This window comes from Haematobia irritans, chromosome 3, assembly GCF_050003625.1.
Source record: "Haematobia irritans isolate KBUSLIRL chromosome 3, ASM5000362v1, whole genome shotgun sequence".
NCBI classification, from domain to species: domain Eukaryota; kingdom Metazoa; phylum Arthropoda; class Insecta; order Diptera; family Muscidae; genus Haematobia; species Haematobia irritans.
The window spans coordinates 162,340,030-162,356,908 of NC_134399.1; the positions used below are offsets into that span (position 1 = coordinate 162,340,030).

Below are 16,879 nucleotides of genomic sequence, written 5' to 3' on the forward strand. Positions count from 1 at the left end.
TTTTTAAGAATTTATAACAATGAAAAGACTTCATAAAAAAAATTCTAAATATATTAAATATTTGTTTTTTAACACTCACTTGCCCGTCTCTTCCACCACGGTGGCCAACATAAATTCGGTGGATTTATCGTTGACAATTACATGGCAATCATCAATGTCTGGTGATATGGCATTCTCCTCTTCCTCTTCATTGGACCCCGATCCTGTATTCGTTGCCGGTTCATCTGGCATTATACGTACACCCTGCCTACTGGTATCCAGTGCAGTTTCCGCTAATCTCCGTGTCTGTGCAATGTTCTCAATGACACTTCCTCCCGTCAACTCTGAAATATGGGGTTTTCGTGCCGCCCGTTGTTTACGAGCTCGACTTCGTAGTGCCTACAATGGAGATAGGAGAAAGTGCAATGAATAGGATGATGAGCTCACTATGCAAATGCAAAGACATCGTTGAAAATAGAAAAAAAAAAACAACCGAACCGTGGGAGCTGAAAAAAATCGAACTAGAGGATAAAGATGTTATCGCAAAATGTTAAATGCAATGATTTGCCTAAACGACATCAAACTGCCATTTTCAAACGAACGAACGATAAGGCCAAAGGATGTTAGCTAAGGACTTTAAGGCCTGCACTTTATGGTGATACAGGCATGAGATTGTGGTGTTACTGCTGTTAGTGGTTAGATTTTGTTGGCAATGTTGTTATTGCTGGTTTATGCCTTCATACTTTATTCAGAGATAAGGCAAAAACTAAAACTTAGCGCTGTAGAAGTCAAGCCAATTTAGACTATAGTTTTTCTAAAGATTTATGTCATAATCTATTTACATTGATTATACCTTAAAGCTTTTAACTACAAAGAGTTTTATCGTAAATTAGGTAGGAAAAATTTTGCAAAATTTGTGTTATAAATATCAAGAAAAAAATGTTTCCCAAACAAGCAATTAAACTGTGATAGTGATTTTTTAAGAGCCACAATAACTCGGTGGAATTCACAATAACATCGATAAACACTAATTCCTAACAGAGCTTCGTTACCAGAACTTGAATTAAGTTCTTCGATACACGGACAAAAAAGCATATAATGTTCATAAACTAGAATAACATGTTTGGAACATATATGTTAATATCTTAGAACATATTATGTTTGTGACATAAAATTTTTGTAAATATAATATGCTTGGATGCAAACATATATTAATTTAGAAATAGCCTATAAACATAAATGTGTTTAGAAAGAGAGACCTAGAGAGTATGCTGCAAGTAAAATAATGGAAGTAACCAATTGGCGCCTTAAAAATATATCCACACAAAGAAAATTTCATTAAAATTTTTTACTACCAGTGTATGCCCTAAGGTCAAACATAATATGTTTGAACAATACAAACAATACTTTGTTTGGACGAATCCTAAAAATATATATGCATGAAGCAAAATGTGTTTGGGGTATATGTTACAGAAGTGATTTTTTTGAGGGTGTGCACTGTTGTTGAGTTAATCCACGTCGAAGGTTGTAAAAAAAATAATCACATGAAAACGTTCATGAGTGAGTCTCCTTTTTGGACAAGGTGAATCTTTTACGAGAGTTTTAAAATATTTCGAGTACGTAGAACCTCAAAAATATTTATTTTTATAGGTTAAAGTGGCAGCCCAATTTAGTTTCAGGCTCACGTAGACTATTCAGTCCATTGTGCTATATAAAACATTGGAATATAAAATGCAAAGGTATCCCCATCAAAAAAAGCGTCGCCAAAAAAGTAGTGAACATTTTCTTTTTGGATCCGGAAGTGATGCCAAATTGACGCAGAAGCGATGAATTTAGCATGGGCTTGTCATAGGACGAAAGTCCTGCATTTCACAGCCGTTGAATTTGCATCAAATCTTTAGGTGTGATCCGAACTCAATGTTTTGGATGTAAATTAAACAAGTAAGGAAAGTCTAAAGTCGGGCGGGCCGACTATATTATACCCTGCACCACTTTGTAGATCTACATTTTCGATACCATATCACATCCGTCAAATGTGTTGGGGGCTATATATAAAGGTTTGTCCCAAATACATACATTTAAGTATCACTCGATCTGGACAGAATTTGATAGACTTCTACAAAATCTATAGACTCAAAATTTAAGTCGGCTAATGCACTAGGGTGGAACACAATGTTAGTAAAAAAAAATATGGGAAACATTTAAATCTGAAGCAATTTTAAGGAAACTTCGCAAAAGTTTATTTATGGTTTATCGCTCGATATATATGTATTAGAAGTTTAGGAAAATAAGAGTCATTTTTACAACTTTTCGACTAAGCAGTGGCGATTTTACAAGGAAAATATTGGTATTTTGACCATTTTTGTCGAAATCAGAAAAACATATATATGGGAGCTATATCTAAATCTGAACCGATTTCAACCAAATTTGGCACGCATAGCAACAATGCTAATTCTACTCCCTGTGCAAAATTTCAACTAAATCGGAGTTAAAAGTTGGCCTCTGTGGTCATATGAGTCTAAATCGGGCGAAAAGCTATATATGGGAGATATATCTAACAGTGAACCGATTTCAACCAAATTTGGCACGCATAGCTACAACGCTAATTCTACTCCCTATGCAAAATTTCATCTAAATCGGAGCAAAAACTTGGCCTCTGTGGTCAAATGAGTGTAAAGCGTTCGAAAGCTATATATTGGAGATATATCTAAATCTGAAACGATTTCAACCATATTTGGCAAGCATAACTACAATGCTAATTCTACTCCCTGTGCAAAATTTCAACTAACTCGGAGCAAAAAATTGGCCTCTGTGGTCATATGAGTGTAAATCGGGCGAAATATATATATGGGAGCTATATCTAAATCTGAACCGATTTCAACCTAATTCGGCACGCATAGCTACAATGCTAATTCTACTCCCTGTGCAAAATTTCAACCAAATTGGGGTAAAACTCTGGCTTCTGCGACCGTATTAGTCCATATCGGGCGAAAGATATATATGGGAGCTATATCTAAAGCTGAACCGATTTCAATAAAATTTGGCACACTTGACTATAGTACTAATTGTTCTTCTTGTGTAAAATTTTAAGCAAATTAGGGTAAAACTCTGGCTTCTGGGGCCATATAAGTCCATATCGGGCGAAATATATATATGGGAGCTATATTTAAATCTGAACCGATTTCTTCCAAAATCAATAGAGATCTATTTTGAGCCAAAGCACATACTTGTGCCAAATTTGAAGTCGATTGGACTAAAACTGCGACCTAGACTTTGAATACAAAAATGTGTTCACGGACAGACGGACATGGCTATATCGACTCAGGAGCCCACCCTGAGCATTTTTGCCAAAGACACCATGTGTCTATCTCGTCTCCTTCTGGGTGTTGCAAACATATGCACTAACTTATAATCACAATGGACTGAATAGTCTAAGTGAGCCTGAATCTTAATCGGGCTGCCACTTTAACCTAATCTAACTTATAATACCCTGTTCCACAGTGTGGAGGTCTACAAAGACTTGTATCGGATAGTTTCTATCGGTTTATATTTTGATAAAGCCTTTATATCTCCCTATCCCTAACCCTATTTGACTTTTTAAGCTTCTAGACACACCAATTTTTATACGATTTGATTGGAACTAAAGGTATTTGTGGTTCACCAAATTTTCTATAGAAATAAAATTTTGACAAAATTTTCTATAAAAATAAAATTTCGATCAAATTTTCTGAGGAAATAAAATTTTGACAAAGTTTTCTATAGAAATAAAATTTTGCAAAATTTTCTATAGAAATAAAATTTTGACATAATTTTCTATAGAAATAAAATTTTGACAAAATTTTCTATGGAAATAAAATGATGAAATAATTTTCTATAGAAATAAAATGTTGACAAAATTTTCTATAGAAATAAAATCTTGACAAAATTTTCTATAGAATTAAAATATTGACATAATTTTCTATAGAAATAAAATGTTGACAAAATTTACTATAGAGATAAAATGTTGACAAAATTTTGTATAGAAATAAAATTTCAAATAAAATTTTTACCAAATTTTCTATAGAAAAAAAATGTTTATCAAATTTTCTATAGAATTTTTTTGTTTCAAAATTTTGAAAGAATTTCCTTTTTTGAAAATTTTGACAAAATTTTCGATAGAAATAAAATTTTGACAACATTTTCTATCCCTAACCCTATTTGACTTTTTAAGCTTCTAAACACACCAACTTTTATACGATTTGATTGGAACTAAAGGTATTTGAGGTTCACAAAAATTTCCATAGAAATAAAATTTTGACAAAATTTTCTATAGAAATAAAATTTTGACAAAATTTTCTATAGAAATAAAATTTCGATCAAATTTTCTGAGGAAATAAAATTTTGACAAAGTTTTCTATAGAAATAAAATTTTGCAAAATTTTCTATAGAAATAAAATGTTGACATATTTTTCTATAGAAATAAAATTTTGACAAAATTTTCTATAGAAATAAAATGTTGAAATAATTTTCTATAGAAATAAAATGTTGACAAAATTTTCTATAGAAATAAAATCTTGACAAAATTTTCTATAGAATTAAAATTTTGACATAATTTTCTATAGAAATAAAATATTGACAAAAATTTCTATAGAAATTTTCTATTAGAAATAAAATCTTGAATAAAATTTTCTATAGAATTATAATTTTGACATAATTTTCTATAGAAATAAAATGTTGACAAAATTTTCTATAGAAATAAAATCTTGACAAAATTTTCTATAGAATTAAAATATTGACATAATTTTCTATAGAAGTGAAATGTTAAAAAAATTTTCTATAAAAAAAATTTTGACAAAATTTTGTATAGAAATAAAATTTCAAATAAAATTTTTACCAAATTTTCTATAGAAAAAAATGTTTATCAAATTTTCTATAGAATTTTGTTGTTTCAAAATTTTGACAAAATTTTCTTTTTTAAAAATTTTGACAAAATTTTCGATAGAAATAAAATTTTGACAAAATTTTCTATCCCTAACTCTATTTGACTTTTTAAGCTTCTAAACACACCAATTTTTATACGATTTGATTGGAACTAAAGGTTTTTGAGGTTCACAAAATTTTCCATAGAAATAAAATTTTGACAAAATTTTCCATAGAAATAAAAGTTTGACAAAATTTTCTATAGAAATAAAATGATAACAAAATTTTCTATAGAAATAAAATTTTACCAAAATTTTCTATAGAAATAAAATTTTGACAAAATTTTCTATAGAAATAAAATGTTGACAAAATTTTCTATAGAAATAAAATTTTGACAAAATTTTCTATAGAAATAAAATTTTGACAAAATTGTCTATAGAAATAAAATTTTGACAAAATTTTCTATAGAAATACAATTTTGACAAAATTTTCTATAGAAATACAATTTTGACAAAATTTTCTATAGAAATAAAATGTTGACAAAATTTTCTATAGAACTAAAATTTTAACAAAATTTTTTATAAAAATAAAATTTTTACGTATTTTTGAATATTGTTGTCCTATTTTATGATTGTTCTGATTATTAATTTTGTTCGGCTTGAGGTCATAGAAAAAATCGATTATTGATGTGTTTTAATATTTTTGTCCAATATTTCGGTTAGTGCCACTAACCATCTTCTGGCATTTTGTATCTACATAAAATACAAAAATTAAATTACATTTAATGTTCACAAAAATCACAATATTATTTAAGATATAATTTATTGTAAATAACTAACTTGAGTTCGTGTGCTGCTGTTCGTTTCGCAAGTCACCGTACACTAAGCTTCCTTTGTGTTGATGCTTGTTTATGATATGTCGGTACATTCTCGCGCATTCTTCCGAGTCTTTTTTGCAAAATTTTGACAAAATTTTCTTTTCTGAAAATTTTGACAAAATTTTCGATAGAAATAAAATTTTGACAAAATTTTCGATAGAAATAACGTTTTGACAAAATTTTCGATAGAAATAAAATGTTGACAAAATTTTCTATAGAAATATAATGTTGACAAAATTTTCTATAGAAATAAAATTTTGACAAAATTTTGTATAGAAATAAAATTTCGATTAAATTTTCTGCGGAAATAAAATTTTTACCAAATTTTATAAAAAAAAATTACCAAAATTTTCTATATAAATAAATTTTTACCAAATTTTCTATAGAAAAAAAATTTAAAGTTTGACAAAATTTTCGTTTTTGAAAATTTTTACAAAATTTTCGATAGAAATAAAATGTTGACAAAATTTTCTATAGAAATAAAATGTTGACAAAATTTTCTAAAGGAATAAAATTTTGACAAAATTTTGTATAGAAATAAAATTTTGACAAAATTTTGTATAGAAATAAAATTTCGATTAAATTTTCTGAGGAAATAAAATTTTTACCAAATTTTATAAAAAAAAAAAAAAATTACCATAATTTTCTATATAAAAAATTTTTACCAAATTTTCTATAGAAAAAAAATTTAAATTTTGACAAAATTTTCGTTTTTGAAAATGTTGACAAAATTTTCTATAGAAATAAAATTTTGACAAAATTTTGTATAGAAATAAAATTTTGATTAAATTTTTTGAGGAAATAAAATTTTTACCAAATTTTATAAAAAAAAAAAACCAAATTTTCTATATAAAAAAATTTTACCAAATTTTCTATAGAAAAAAAATTTAAAATTTTGACAAAACTTTCGTTTTTGAAAATGTTGACAAAATTTTCGATAGAAATAAAATGTTGACAACATATTCTATCGAAATAAAATTTTGACAAAATTTTCTATAGAAATAACTTTTTGACAAAATTTTGTATAGAAATAGATTTTGTATCTACATAAAATACAAAAATTAAATTACATTTAATGTTCACAAAAATCACAATATTATTTAAGATATAATTTATTGTAAATAACTAACTTGAGTTCGTGTGCTGCTGTTCATTTCGCAAGCCACAGTACACTAAGCCTCCTTTGTGTTGATGCTTGTGTATGATATGTCGGTACATTCTCGCGCATTCTTCCGTGTCTTTTTTGAAAATTTTGACAACATTTTTTTTTTTGAAAATTTTGACAAAATTTTCGATAGAAATAAAATGTTGACAAAATTTTCTATAGAAATAAAATGCTGACAAAATTTTCTATAGAAATAACGTTTTGACAAAATTTTCGATAGAAATAAAATGTTGACAAAATTTTCTATAGAAATAAAGTTTTGACAAAATTTTCGATAGAAATAAAATGTTGACAAAATTTTCTATAGAAATAAAATTTTTAACAAATTTTATACAGAAAAAAAAAATTACCAAATTTTCTATATAAAAAATGAGGAAATAAAATGTTTACCAATTTTCTATAGAAAAAAAATTGACAAAGTTTTCTATAGAAACAAAATTTTGACAAAATTTTCTATAGAAATAAAATTTTAACAACAATTTCCACAGAAATAAAATTTTGACAAAATTTACCACAGAATTAAAACGTAGACAAATTTTTCTACAGAAATAAAATTTTTTAAAGAAATAAAATGTTGACAAAATTTTCTATAAAATAAAACTTCGACATACTTTTTTCATATATTTAATATCATTCAAAGTTTTAATTTACGTGTTAGGTCATACTATAAAATTCCTTTGTAAGTTCTTCCTTTTTGTAAAGGGTACAAATATCGCTTCAATTGTAATTGAGTCGAAAAATTGTCGCTAATATGGGAGATCATAATATTAATATAATATTGCAAATTCTGAAGTAAATGTTTAAAACATTTTTGATATTATCCAAACTTTGATCAACAACTTGAAAATGAGATATTTCAATTTGTTAAATTTTTCTTCAAATTAGGAGACATTAATTTTGGAAAACCAAAAAGTCGACTTTTCGACGTTCCACAAATTGTAAAAATTCTACTTTTTACCATGGGGACAATTTTTGAGTTACTGATGAGTAGAATCAGCAAAGAAGATGCTACATCGTATTCCCTTCTCAGATCAAAATTAATTTTTGGAGCTTTTCCTCATATTATGAACAGAGATGGTCTGTATCAAACTTTTTTAGGTTTGCGACTGTCGCAAAGTTGTAAACGTCGTAAACGTCACATACGCTTCTTAAATGTAGAAAAAGTAACAAAAGTCGCAAACTGAAAATGCTTTAGTCGCGTCAGCTGGGCAGCGAATTCGATGATATCCAAGACGATGGTATGTGCGAAGAAGTTTCAATTCTTAGGAATGTTCACAATTTTCGGTTTTAGTCCCCACATTTTCCCTATTGCCTTTTGCACGAGTACAGGGTAACCGTGGATTTTCTCGTCCTTTCTTAGCTTTAAGTTCAGTCTCCTGTCCAATATAACCCCAAGGTATTTTGCACACTCACCAACGGGAATTTCGATACCACCTAAGAAAATAGGCTTGACCATGGGAAAACTTTCACAAATTTCTGCAGAAACTCAAAGCGAATGCTGTCAAACTACATTAAAAAATGTTCAGGATTTCTTCTATTCAAAATTTGGTTTTCTACAGTAGGTTTACGACTTTTGCGACATACGTATTATACCGTCGCAAATGTATGTCGCAAAAGTCACAGTTTGTGACAGGCCAACCCTGATTATGAATTTCAAAACATCTATAGTCGATTTGGAAGATTACAAAAAGTCGACTTTGCGATCATTATGACAAAATGTCGATAAGTCAAAGGGTAATTTTGACTTTTGTATCCTTATGTCGAAGGCGTAGTTCATATCAGATGTGATAGAATTTTTGATGATATAAATGGGACTACAAATATTTTATATCTGGCATTGATCTTTAGAACCGGATTAAGAACTAAAATTTCATTTAAATTTTATTGAAATTAAACCTTAAATTAGATTATATTATTTCACTTTCTGGAAAAACTGAAACCATACCATACTATTCATGTTCAATATTTGGCATGAAATTGCTTCAAAGATTCTTTTGATCACGACTTATACCACAAAATAAAATGCAAAAGCCAATTTGATTTACAAAAAAAAAAAAGAATAAATTGGCAAAAAGATGACGAAAACGATCTAAAAGGGAAAAAACTTTGTTTCTTTCATTCATTGAAAAGGCAGTTCAACTGTCCAAACTACCAGTCCAGTACACAACCCAGCCAATCACCATTTTCAGTCCATATGCAAATGGAAGTAACCAAAAAAAAAAAAACGACCACGAACAAATAATCCTATTTCACGGAAATCACAATTTAAAATATTTCCAATATTTTATTCAGCATAAAATTAATTTGATAAAAGAAAAATTGACTATTTGTTCCATAGAAAAATAAGTAAACGAAAAAAAAAAATAAAATAAAAACGACGTGTACGTTTTTATGGAAAACTTTTTCTATTTTTCTTAAATGCGGGTGTGCGTGATTTAGATGATACAGGACGTGAGAAAGTTCTATATGAAAATGGGATAATAGAGGTGACAAGGGGGAGGAGGTTGATTTGTTATACAAATACCCGCATGGTATGTTGGTATTCGTACCGGTATATCTATTTATTTTTACCATGTGTTTTGGTATTAGTGTTGAATAAATAAACATTGGCATTTAAGGTTTTCTCTTTTGCTTTTGCCAGTGTTTACTTTTTGTTTATGGCTTTCAGATGTGATTGTGGTCTACGGAATATTTTGTGCATCATATCCACTCTTGCGTACATAAACCGCCACAGTGGTCACAGTGAAGTTAAAATTTAATTCGGAATGTAAATATAACCTTAACGTAAATGTATCCTTAAATTAATATTTAAAACAAGTGAGTAAAGTAGAAAGTCCGGCGCGGCCGACTATATTATACCCTACACCACTTTGTAGATCTAAATTTTCGATACCATATCACATCCGTCAAATGTGTTGGGGGCTATATATAAAGATTTGTCCCAAATACATACATTTAAATATCACTCGATCTGGACATAATTTGATAGACTTCTACAAAATCTATAGACTCAAAATTTAAGTCGGCTAATGCACTAGGGTGGAACACAATGTTAGTAGAAAACAAGTAAGGAAAGTCTAAAGTCGGGCGGGGCCGACTATATTATACCCTGCACCACTTTGTATATCTAAATTTTCGATACCATATCACATCCGTCAAATGTTTTGGGGGCTATATATAAGGGTTTGTCCCAAATACATACATTAAAATATCACTCGATTTGGACAGAATTTGATAGACTTTTACAGAATCCATAGACTCAAAATTTAAGTTGGCTAATGCACTAGGGTGGAACACAATTTTAGTAAAAAACAAGTAAGGAAAGTCTAAAGTCGGGCGGAGCCGACTATATTATACCCTTCACCACTTTGTAAGTCCACATTTTCGATACCATATCAAATCCGTCCAATGTGTTGGATGCTATATGAATCCATGCACATATATTCTGTATATCTGAGCAGATCTGTACAGAGTTCTGCAATACTTAAAGATTTTACATTTAAGTCGGCTAATGCGCTGCGGTGGAAAACAATGTTAGTAAAAAGAAAATATATAGGAAACATTTAAATATGAACCAATTTTGAGGCAACTTCGCAAAAGTGTATTTATGATTTATCGGTCGATAGATGTGTAATAGAGTAATAGGAAAATTTGAGTCATTTTGATAAGTTTTCGACTTAGCAGTGGCAATTTGATAAGGAAAATGTAGGTATTAAATTTCACATGCATAGCTACCATGTTGAATCTACTCCCTGTGCAAAATTTCACGTAAATCGGATAACAACTTTGACCTCTGTGGTCATATGACGGAAAATCGGGCGAAAGATATTTATGGGAGCTATATCAAAACCTGAACCGATTTCAACCAAAATAAACACGCATATGCAGAACCTTAATTCTACTGAATGTGCAAAGTTTCAAGTTCAATTCTACTCCCTCTGCAAAATTTCACGTAAATCAGAGTAGCACTTTTGCCTCTGTGGGCATATTAGTCCAAATCGGGCGAATGATATATATGGGAGCTATATCTAAATCTGAACCGACTTCAACTAAATTTTGCACAATTAACGATACTATAAAACGTACTCCTTGTGCAAAATTTCAAGCAACTCAGGGCAAAACTCTGGCTTTTGAGGCCATTTAAATCCAAATCGGACGAAAGATATATATGGGAGCTATATCTAAATCGGAACCGAGTTTAACCAAATTAAGCACACTTAACGATACTATTAAACGTACTTGTTGTGCAAAATTTGAAGCAAATCAGGGCAAAACTCTGGCTTTTGGGGCCATATAAGTCCAAATCGGTCGAAAGATATATATGGGAGCTATATCTAAATCTGAACCGATTTCAACTAAATTTGGCACAATTAACAATACTTTTAAACGTACTCCTTGTACAAAATTTTAATCACATCAGGCCAAAACTCCGGCTTTTGAAGCCATATAAGTCAAAATCGGACGAAAGATATATAGGGGAGCTATATCTAAATCTGAACCGATTTCAACTAAATTTAGCACAATTAACGATACTATTTAACGTACTCGTTGTGCAAAATTTGAAGCAAATCAGGGCAAAACTCTCGCTTTTGGGGCCATATAAGTCCAAATCGGACGAAAGATATATATGGGAGCTATATATAAATCTGAACCGATTTAGCTGATATTTCGCAGTTTTTACGGGACTGACAAATCATTCAGATGTACAAAATTTGAAGAACGTCGGTTCATAAATACGTGAATTATAATCAAATCGGTGATAACTATATATGGCAGCTATATCTAAATCTGAACCGATTTTTTCCAAAAACCAATAGCGATTGTCTCTGTCCCAAGAAACGGCCCTATGCCAAATTTGAGGACGATCGGACTTAAATTGCGAGCTGTACTTTGTGCACAAAATTACATATACAGACAGACGGACGGACAGACAGACAGACGGACATCGCTAAATCGACTCAGAATTTAATTCTAAGCCGATCGGTATACTAAAAGATGGGTCTATGACCACTATTTCTTGGCGTTACATACAAATGCACAAACTTATTATACCCTGTACCACAGTAGTGGTGAAGGGTATAAATATGGGAAACATTTCAATCTAAAGCAAATTTAAGGATACTTCCCAAAAGTTTATTTATGATTTATCGCTCGATATATATGTATTAGAAGTTTAGGAAAATTAGAGTCATTTGTACATCTTTTCGACTAAGCAGTGGCGATTTAACAAGGAAAATGTTGGTATTTTGACCATTTTTGTCGAAATCAGAAAAACATATATATGGGAGCTATATCTAAATCTGAACTGATGTCAACCAAAATTTGCACGCATAGCTACAATGCTAATTCTACTCCCTGTGCAAAATTTCTACTAAATCGGAGTTAAAAATTGGCCTCTGTGGTCATATGAGTGTAAATCGGGAGAAAGCTATATATGGGAGCTATATCTAAATCTGAACCGATTTGGCTGATATTTTGCTTTTTTCGAGACTCATGAAATATTCCGATGTACGGAATTTGAGGAAGATCGGTTGATATACACGCCAATTATGACCAGATCGGTGAAAACTATATATATGGCAGCTATATCTAAATCTGAACCGAGTTTTTCCAAAATCAACAGGGATCGTCTTTGAGCCGAAACAGGCTCAAAGACAATCGGACTAAAACTGCGAGCTGTACTTTGCACACAAAAATACACCAACAGACAGACGGACAGACAGACGGACATCGCTAAATCGACTCAGAATTTAATTCTAAGTCGATCCGTATACTAAAATTATTCCTTCTTGGCGTTACATACAAATGCACAAACTTATTATACCCTGTACCACAGTAGTGGTGAAGGGTATAAATATGGGAAACATTTCAATCTAAAGCAAATTTAAGGAAACTTCGCAAAAGTTTATTTATGATTTATCGCTCGATATATATGTATTAGAAGTTTAGGAAAATTACAGTCATTTTTACAACTTTTCGACTAAGCAGTGGCGATTTTGACCATTTTTGTTGAAATCAGAAAATCTTTTTAATGTTAGCAAAAAATTTCCAAATCCGGACTCGACTAAAAGTATAAATTATGCTTTGTTCCAAGTAAAAACGTCTTTAAAAAAACGCGTTGAAAAAACTCTCTTATTTTTAAATGTTTTTTGGTTTGTAGTCAAGATACAAAAAGGCAACACGATTTTATTAATTTTGTAGAATTTTTCAGAATTTAGAGGTGTGCATGTGAGTTATGTTTTACTCACGCACACTCACGATGGAAAAATCTTACTCACGCACGATATTGTTTTGTAGAACTCACGCTCACACCTGCTCACGAAAAGAAAATTTGTACTCAAGAGCACCCACGCACGAAGATGTCGTGACTCATGAAATATATGGTCAAAATCACGAAAATTTTCGTGAGTCACGATGTGTTAAAAAACAAAATATTTTTGGATTCAATTTTGAGATCTCTAAGGAATTTAATAATTTAAATAATAACCTTGATTTAAAATTTCCAATTTCCCTAAATTTTTTTTTTTAATTCCAATTAAGACTAAATTTATTTTTAGAATTGCTTAGAATTGTAACCCAGCAAAAAATTAAGCACTATTTCAGCAGGATTGTAAGAGAGAGAGGCAGTACCAACTGCTTGCAAAAGAAACGAATCAGCGCTGATTTTTGTAGGCGATGTCCCGATTTAGAGCAGCTTCTACATAGCGCTGATACAATTGCTCATTTTAATAGAAATATTGCACAGATGTGATATAAAATCTTGAGTATTGAGCATTGTTGGCATGAAGGAAAACAGCACTACCTTTCATGCATCTATACGGCATGAATTGGTTGCAATAACGTAAACGAATGATCATAAACTAGTTTGATTACTCGTTTACGTTATTGCCACCGATTCATGCAGTGTGGATGCCTACTTTATTGTATACCAAAAAGCGCAACTAAACTCTTACTGCTGAAGTATTTTTTGCTGGGAGGGATGTGTTTCATAGACTGAATAAATAAATTGAATGGCATATTTATTTTACCTTCATCACCATCCTATTGTTATAAGCCTAAACATCGATTGGTCAATTTTAACCAATATCAAAATAAAATAAGTCAATTTAAGTCAATAGATATTATCATTTAGTGGTTGATGGTCATTAATAAAAGTGGAAAATAATCGATTACGAAGTTCAAATGTATTTTCAAAAACATCAAAAGTCGGTTTGTCCAAATCGTTGCTTTCAAATTTTTGACATTTTATGTCAGCATATTCATTAGTTAAAACTTCATTAGTCGATTTAGAACTACCAAATATCGCTTTCAGCCAACATAAAAAAATCGACTTCTTTATTTGGCCAATATCAAAAATCGTTTTGTTGTTTGGCTAGAGATTCCAATTTCTCGTGGCCCAGGTCATATTATTTTATTATGTTACAGCCTATGTCTAGTATTTGATGTAGATCCTACGAAATTCTCCGTAAACCGAATTTTACCCACTGTTCCAATTGCCCCACAAAAGTGTAGTGTTATTTTTTGTTCATTCATATGGCAAGCTATGCGCGGTTTTAAAACTTTTCGTTATTCCAATTGCGAATCGGAAATTTTATGGGTATTGGTAAAAATTCGCTTTCTGCCAGATTTGTTGAGCAAACATAATTTTTAGATAATAGAGTTTTGTTTGGGTTCGATTTTTGTTGTTTTTGTTATTGTTGCTGCTGGCATATCTATCCTCTATATTTACGCCATGCCACGTTACTCACCCAGAGCCACACTTCAGCAATTTTGGTTTTTGTGGCAGTGTCATTTGAAAGTTGGGAATGTGTGTATGTGTGTGTGCCACAGTATTTACTACATATAGAGTATCCAGGGTCGATGTGAAAATGATGCTACCGATACGGAAATGGACTCACACTATAATGGTAGCCACACTACGATGACTACGGTCCATACTATTTTGCTTATGGTATTGTTAATAGGTAATGCTATTTACATTTCCAACTCAGTAAACTTTGGTCAGCATTGATTTCAAGTGAAATCTGACATTCATACGAATGACTGGCCAAGGCAAACATTGCATTCATATCGCAAAAAAACAAACAACGAATATAAAACTCAGCCACTAAATTTTGTTGTATGCCTGAGGGCATGGATGTCATTGCCGGTTAAATATTCTTTCTATATTCTAGCTGTGAAGGGATATATTGGAATTGAAATGCTGCAAACAAGTGCATAATAAATAGTGATACCAATTAGTATCCTAAAGGACAGGATAAAGTAACATATCCAAACTGGATGACCCTGTCGGCTTTATTTGGATATGAAATCTATAAACGCTAGATTTTCAAATTGATGTTCACCAAACAAAAAAAAAAATATTTTGCCAATTATTATTTCTATAGGAAATTTTGTCAAAATTTTATTTCTATAGAAACTTTTGTAAAATTTTATTTTTGTAGAAAATTTTTTCAAAATTTTACTTCTATAGAAAATTTTGACAAAATTTTATTTTTATAGCAAATGTTGTCAAAATTTTATTTCTGTAGAAAATTTTATAAATATTTTATTTCTGTATAAAATTTTGTCAAAACTTTATTTTTATAAAAAATTTTGTCAAAATTTTATTTCTATATTTTGTCAATATTTTATTCCTATAGAAAATGTTGTCAAAATGTTATTTCTATAGAAGATTTTGTCAAAATTTTAGTTTTGTACAAAATTTTGACATAATTTTATTTCGATTAAAAATTTTGCAAAATTTTATTTCTATAGAAAATTTTGCCAAAATTTGTATTTCTATAGAAAATATTTTCAAAATTTTATTTCTATAGAATATTTTGTCAAAAATTTGTTCATATACAAAATATTTTCAAAATTTTATTTCTATAGAACATTTTGTCAAAATTTTATTTCTATAGAAAATTTTGTGAAAATTTTATTTCTATAGAAAATTGTGTCAAAATTTTATTTCTGTATAAAATTTTGTCATATATTTATTTCTATAGAAAATGTTGTCAAAATGTTATTTCTATAGAAGATTTTATCAAAATTTTAGTTTTGTACAAAATTTTGACATAATTTTATTTCGATTAAAAATTTTGTCAAAATTTTATTTCTATAGAAAATTTTGCCAAAAATTGTATTTCTATAGAATATTTTGTCAAAAATTTGTTCATATACAAAATATTGTCAAAATTTTATTTCTATAGAAAATTTTGTCAAAATTTTATTTCTATAGAAAATTTTGTGAAAATTTTATTTCTATAGAAAATTGTGTCAAAATTTTATTTCTGTATAAAATTTTGTCATATATTTATTTCTATAGAAAATGTTGTCAAAATGTTATTTCTATAGAAGATTTTATCAAAATTTTAGTTTTGTACAAAATTTTGACATAATTTTATTTCGATTAAAAATTTTGTCAAAATTTTATTTCTATAGAAAATTTTGCCAAAAATTGTATTTCTATAGAATATTTTGTCAAAAATTTGTTCATATACAAAATATTGTCAAAATTTTATTTCTATAGAAAATTTTGTCAAAATTTTATTTCTATAGAAAATTTTGTCAAAATTTTATTTCTATAGAAAATTTTGTCAAAATCTTATTTCTATAGAAACTTTTGTAAAATTGTATTTTTGTAGAAAATTTTGTCAACATTTTATTTCTATAGAAAATTGTGTCAAAATTTTATTTCTGTATAAAATTTTGTCATATATTTATTTCTATAGAAAATTTTGTTTATTTTTATAGCACATTTTGTCAACATTTTATTTCTATAGAAATTATTGGCAAAATTTTATTTCTGTAGAACATTTTGTCAAAATTTTATTTCTATAGAAAATTTTGTCAAAATTTTATTTCAGTAGAAATTTTTGTCAAAATTTTATGTATAAAAAATTTGTCAAAATTGTATTTCTATAGAAAATTTTGTCAACATTTTATTTCTATAGAAAATTTTGTCAAAACTTTAT

General features: G+C 29.2%; 1 protein-coding gene across 1 annotated transcript in view; it reads right to left on the minus strand.

Moving 5' to 3' along the window:
* The window catches only part of Dop2R (dopamine D2-like receptor), a 182,248-nt gene that overhangs the window by 92,643 nt on the left and 72,726 nt on the right, over positions 1-16,879 (minus strand). The window contains exon 5 of the mRNA XM_075301875.1: positions 80-378. Within this exon, the coding sequence (XP_075157990.1) occupies positions 80-378 (299 nt within the window). The remainder of the gene's footprint in view (positions 1-79; positions 379-16,879) is intronic.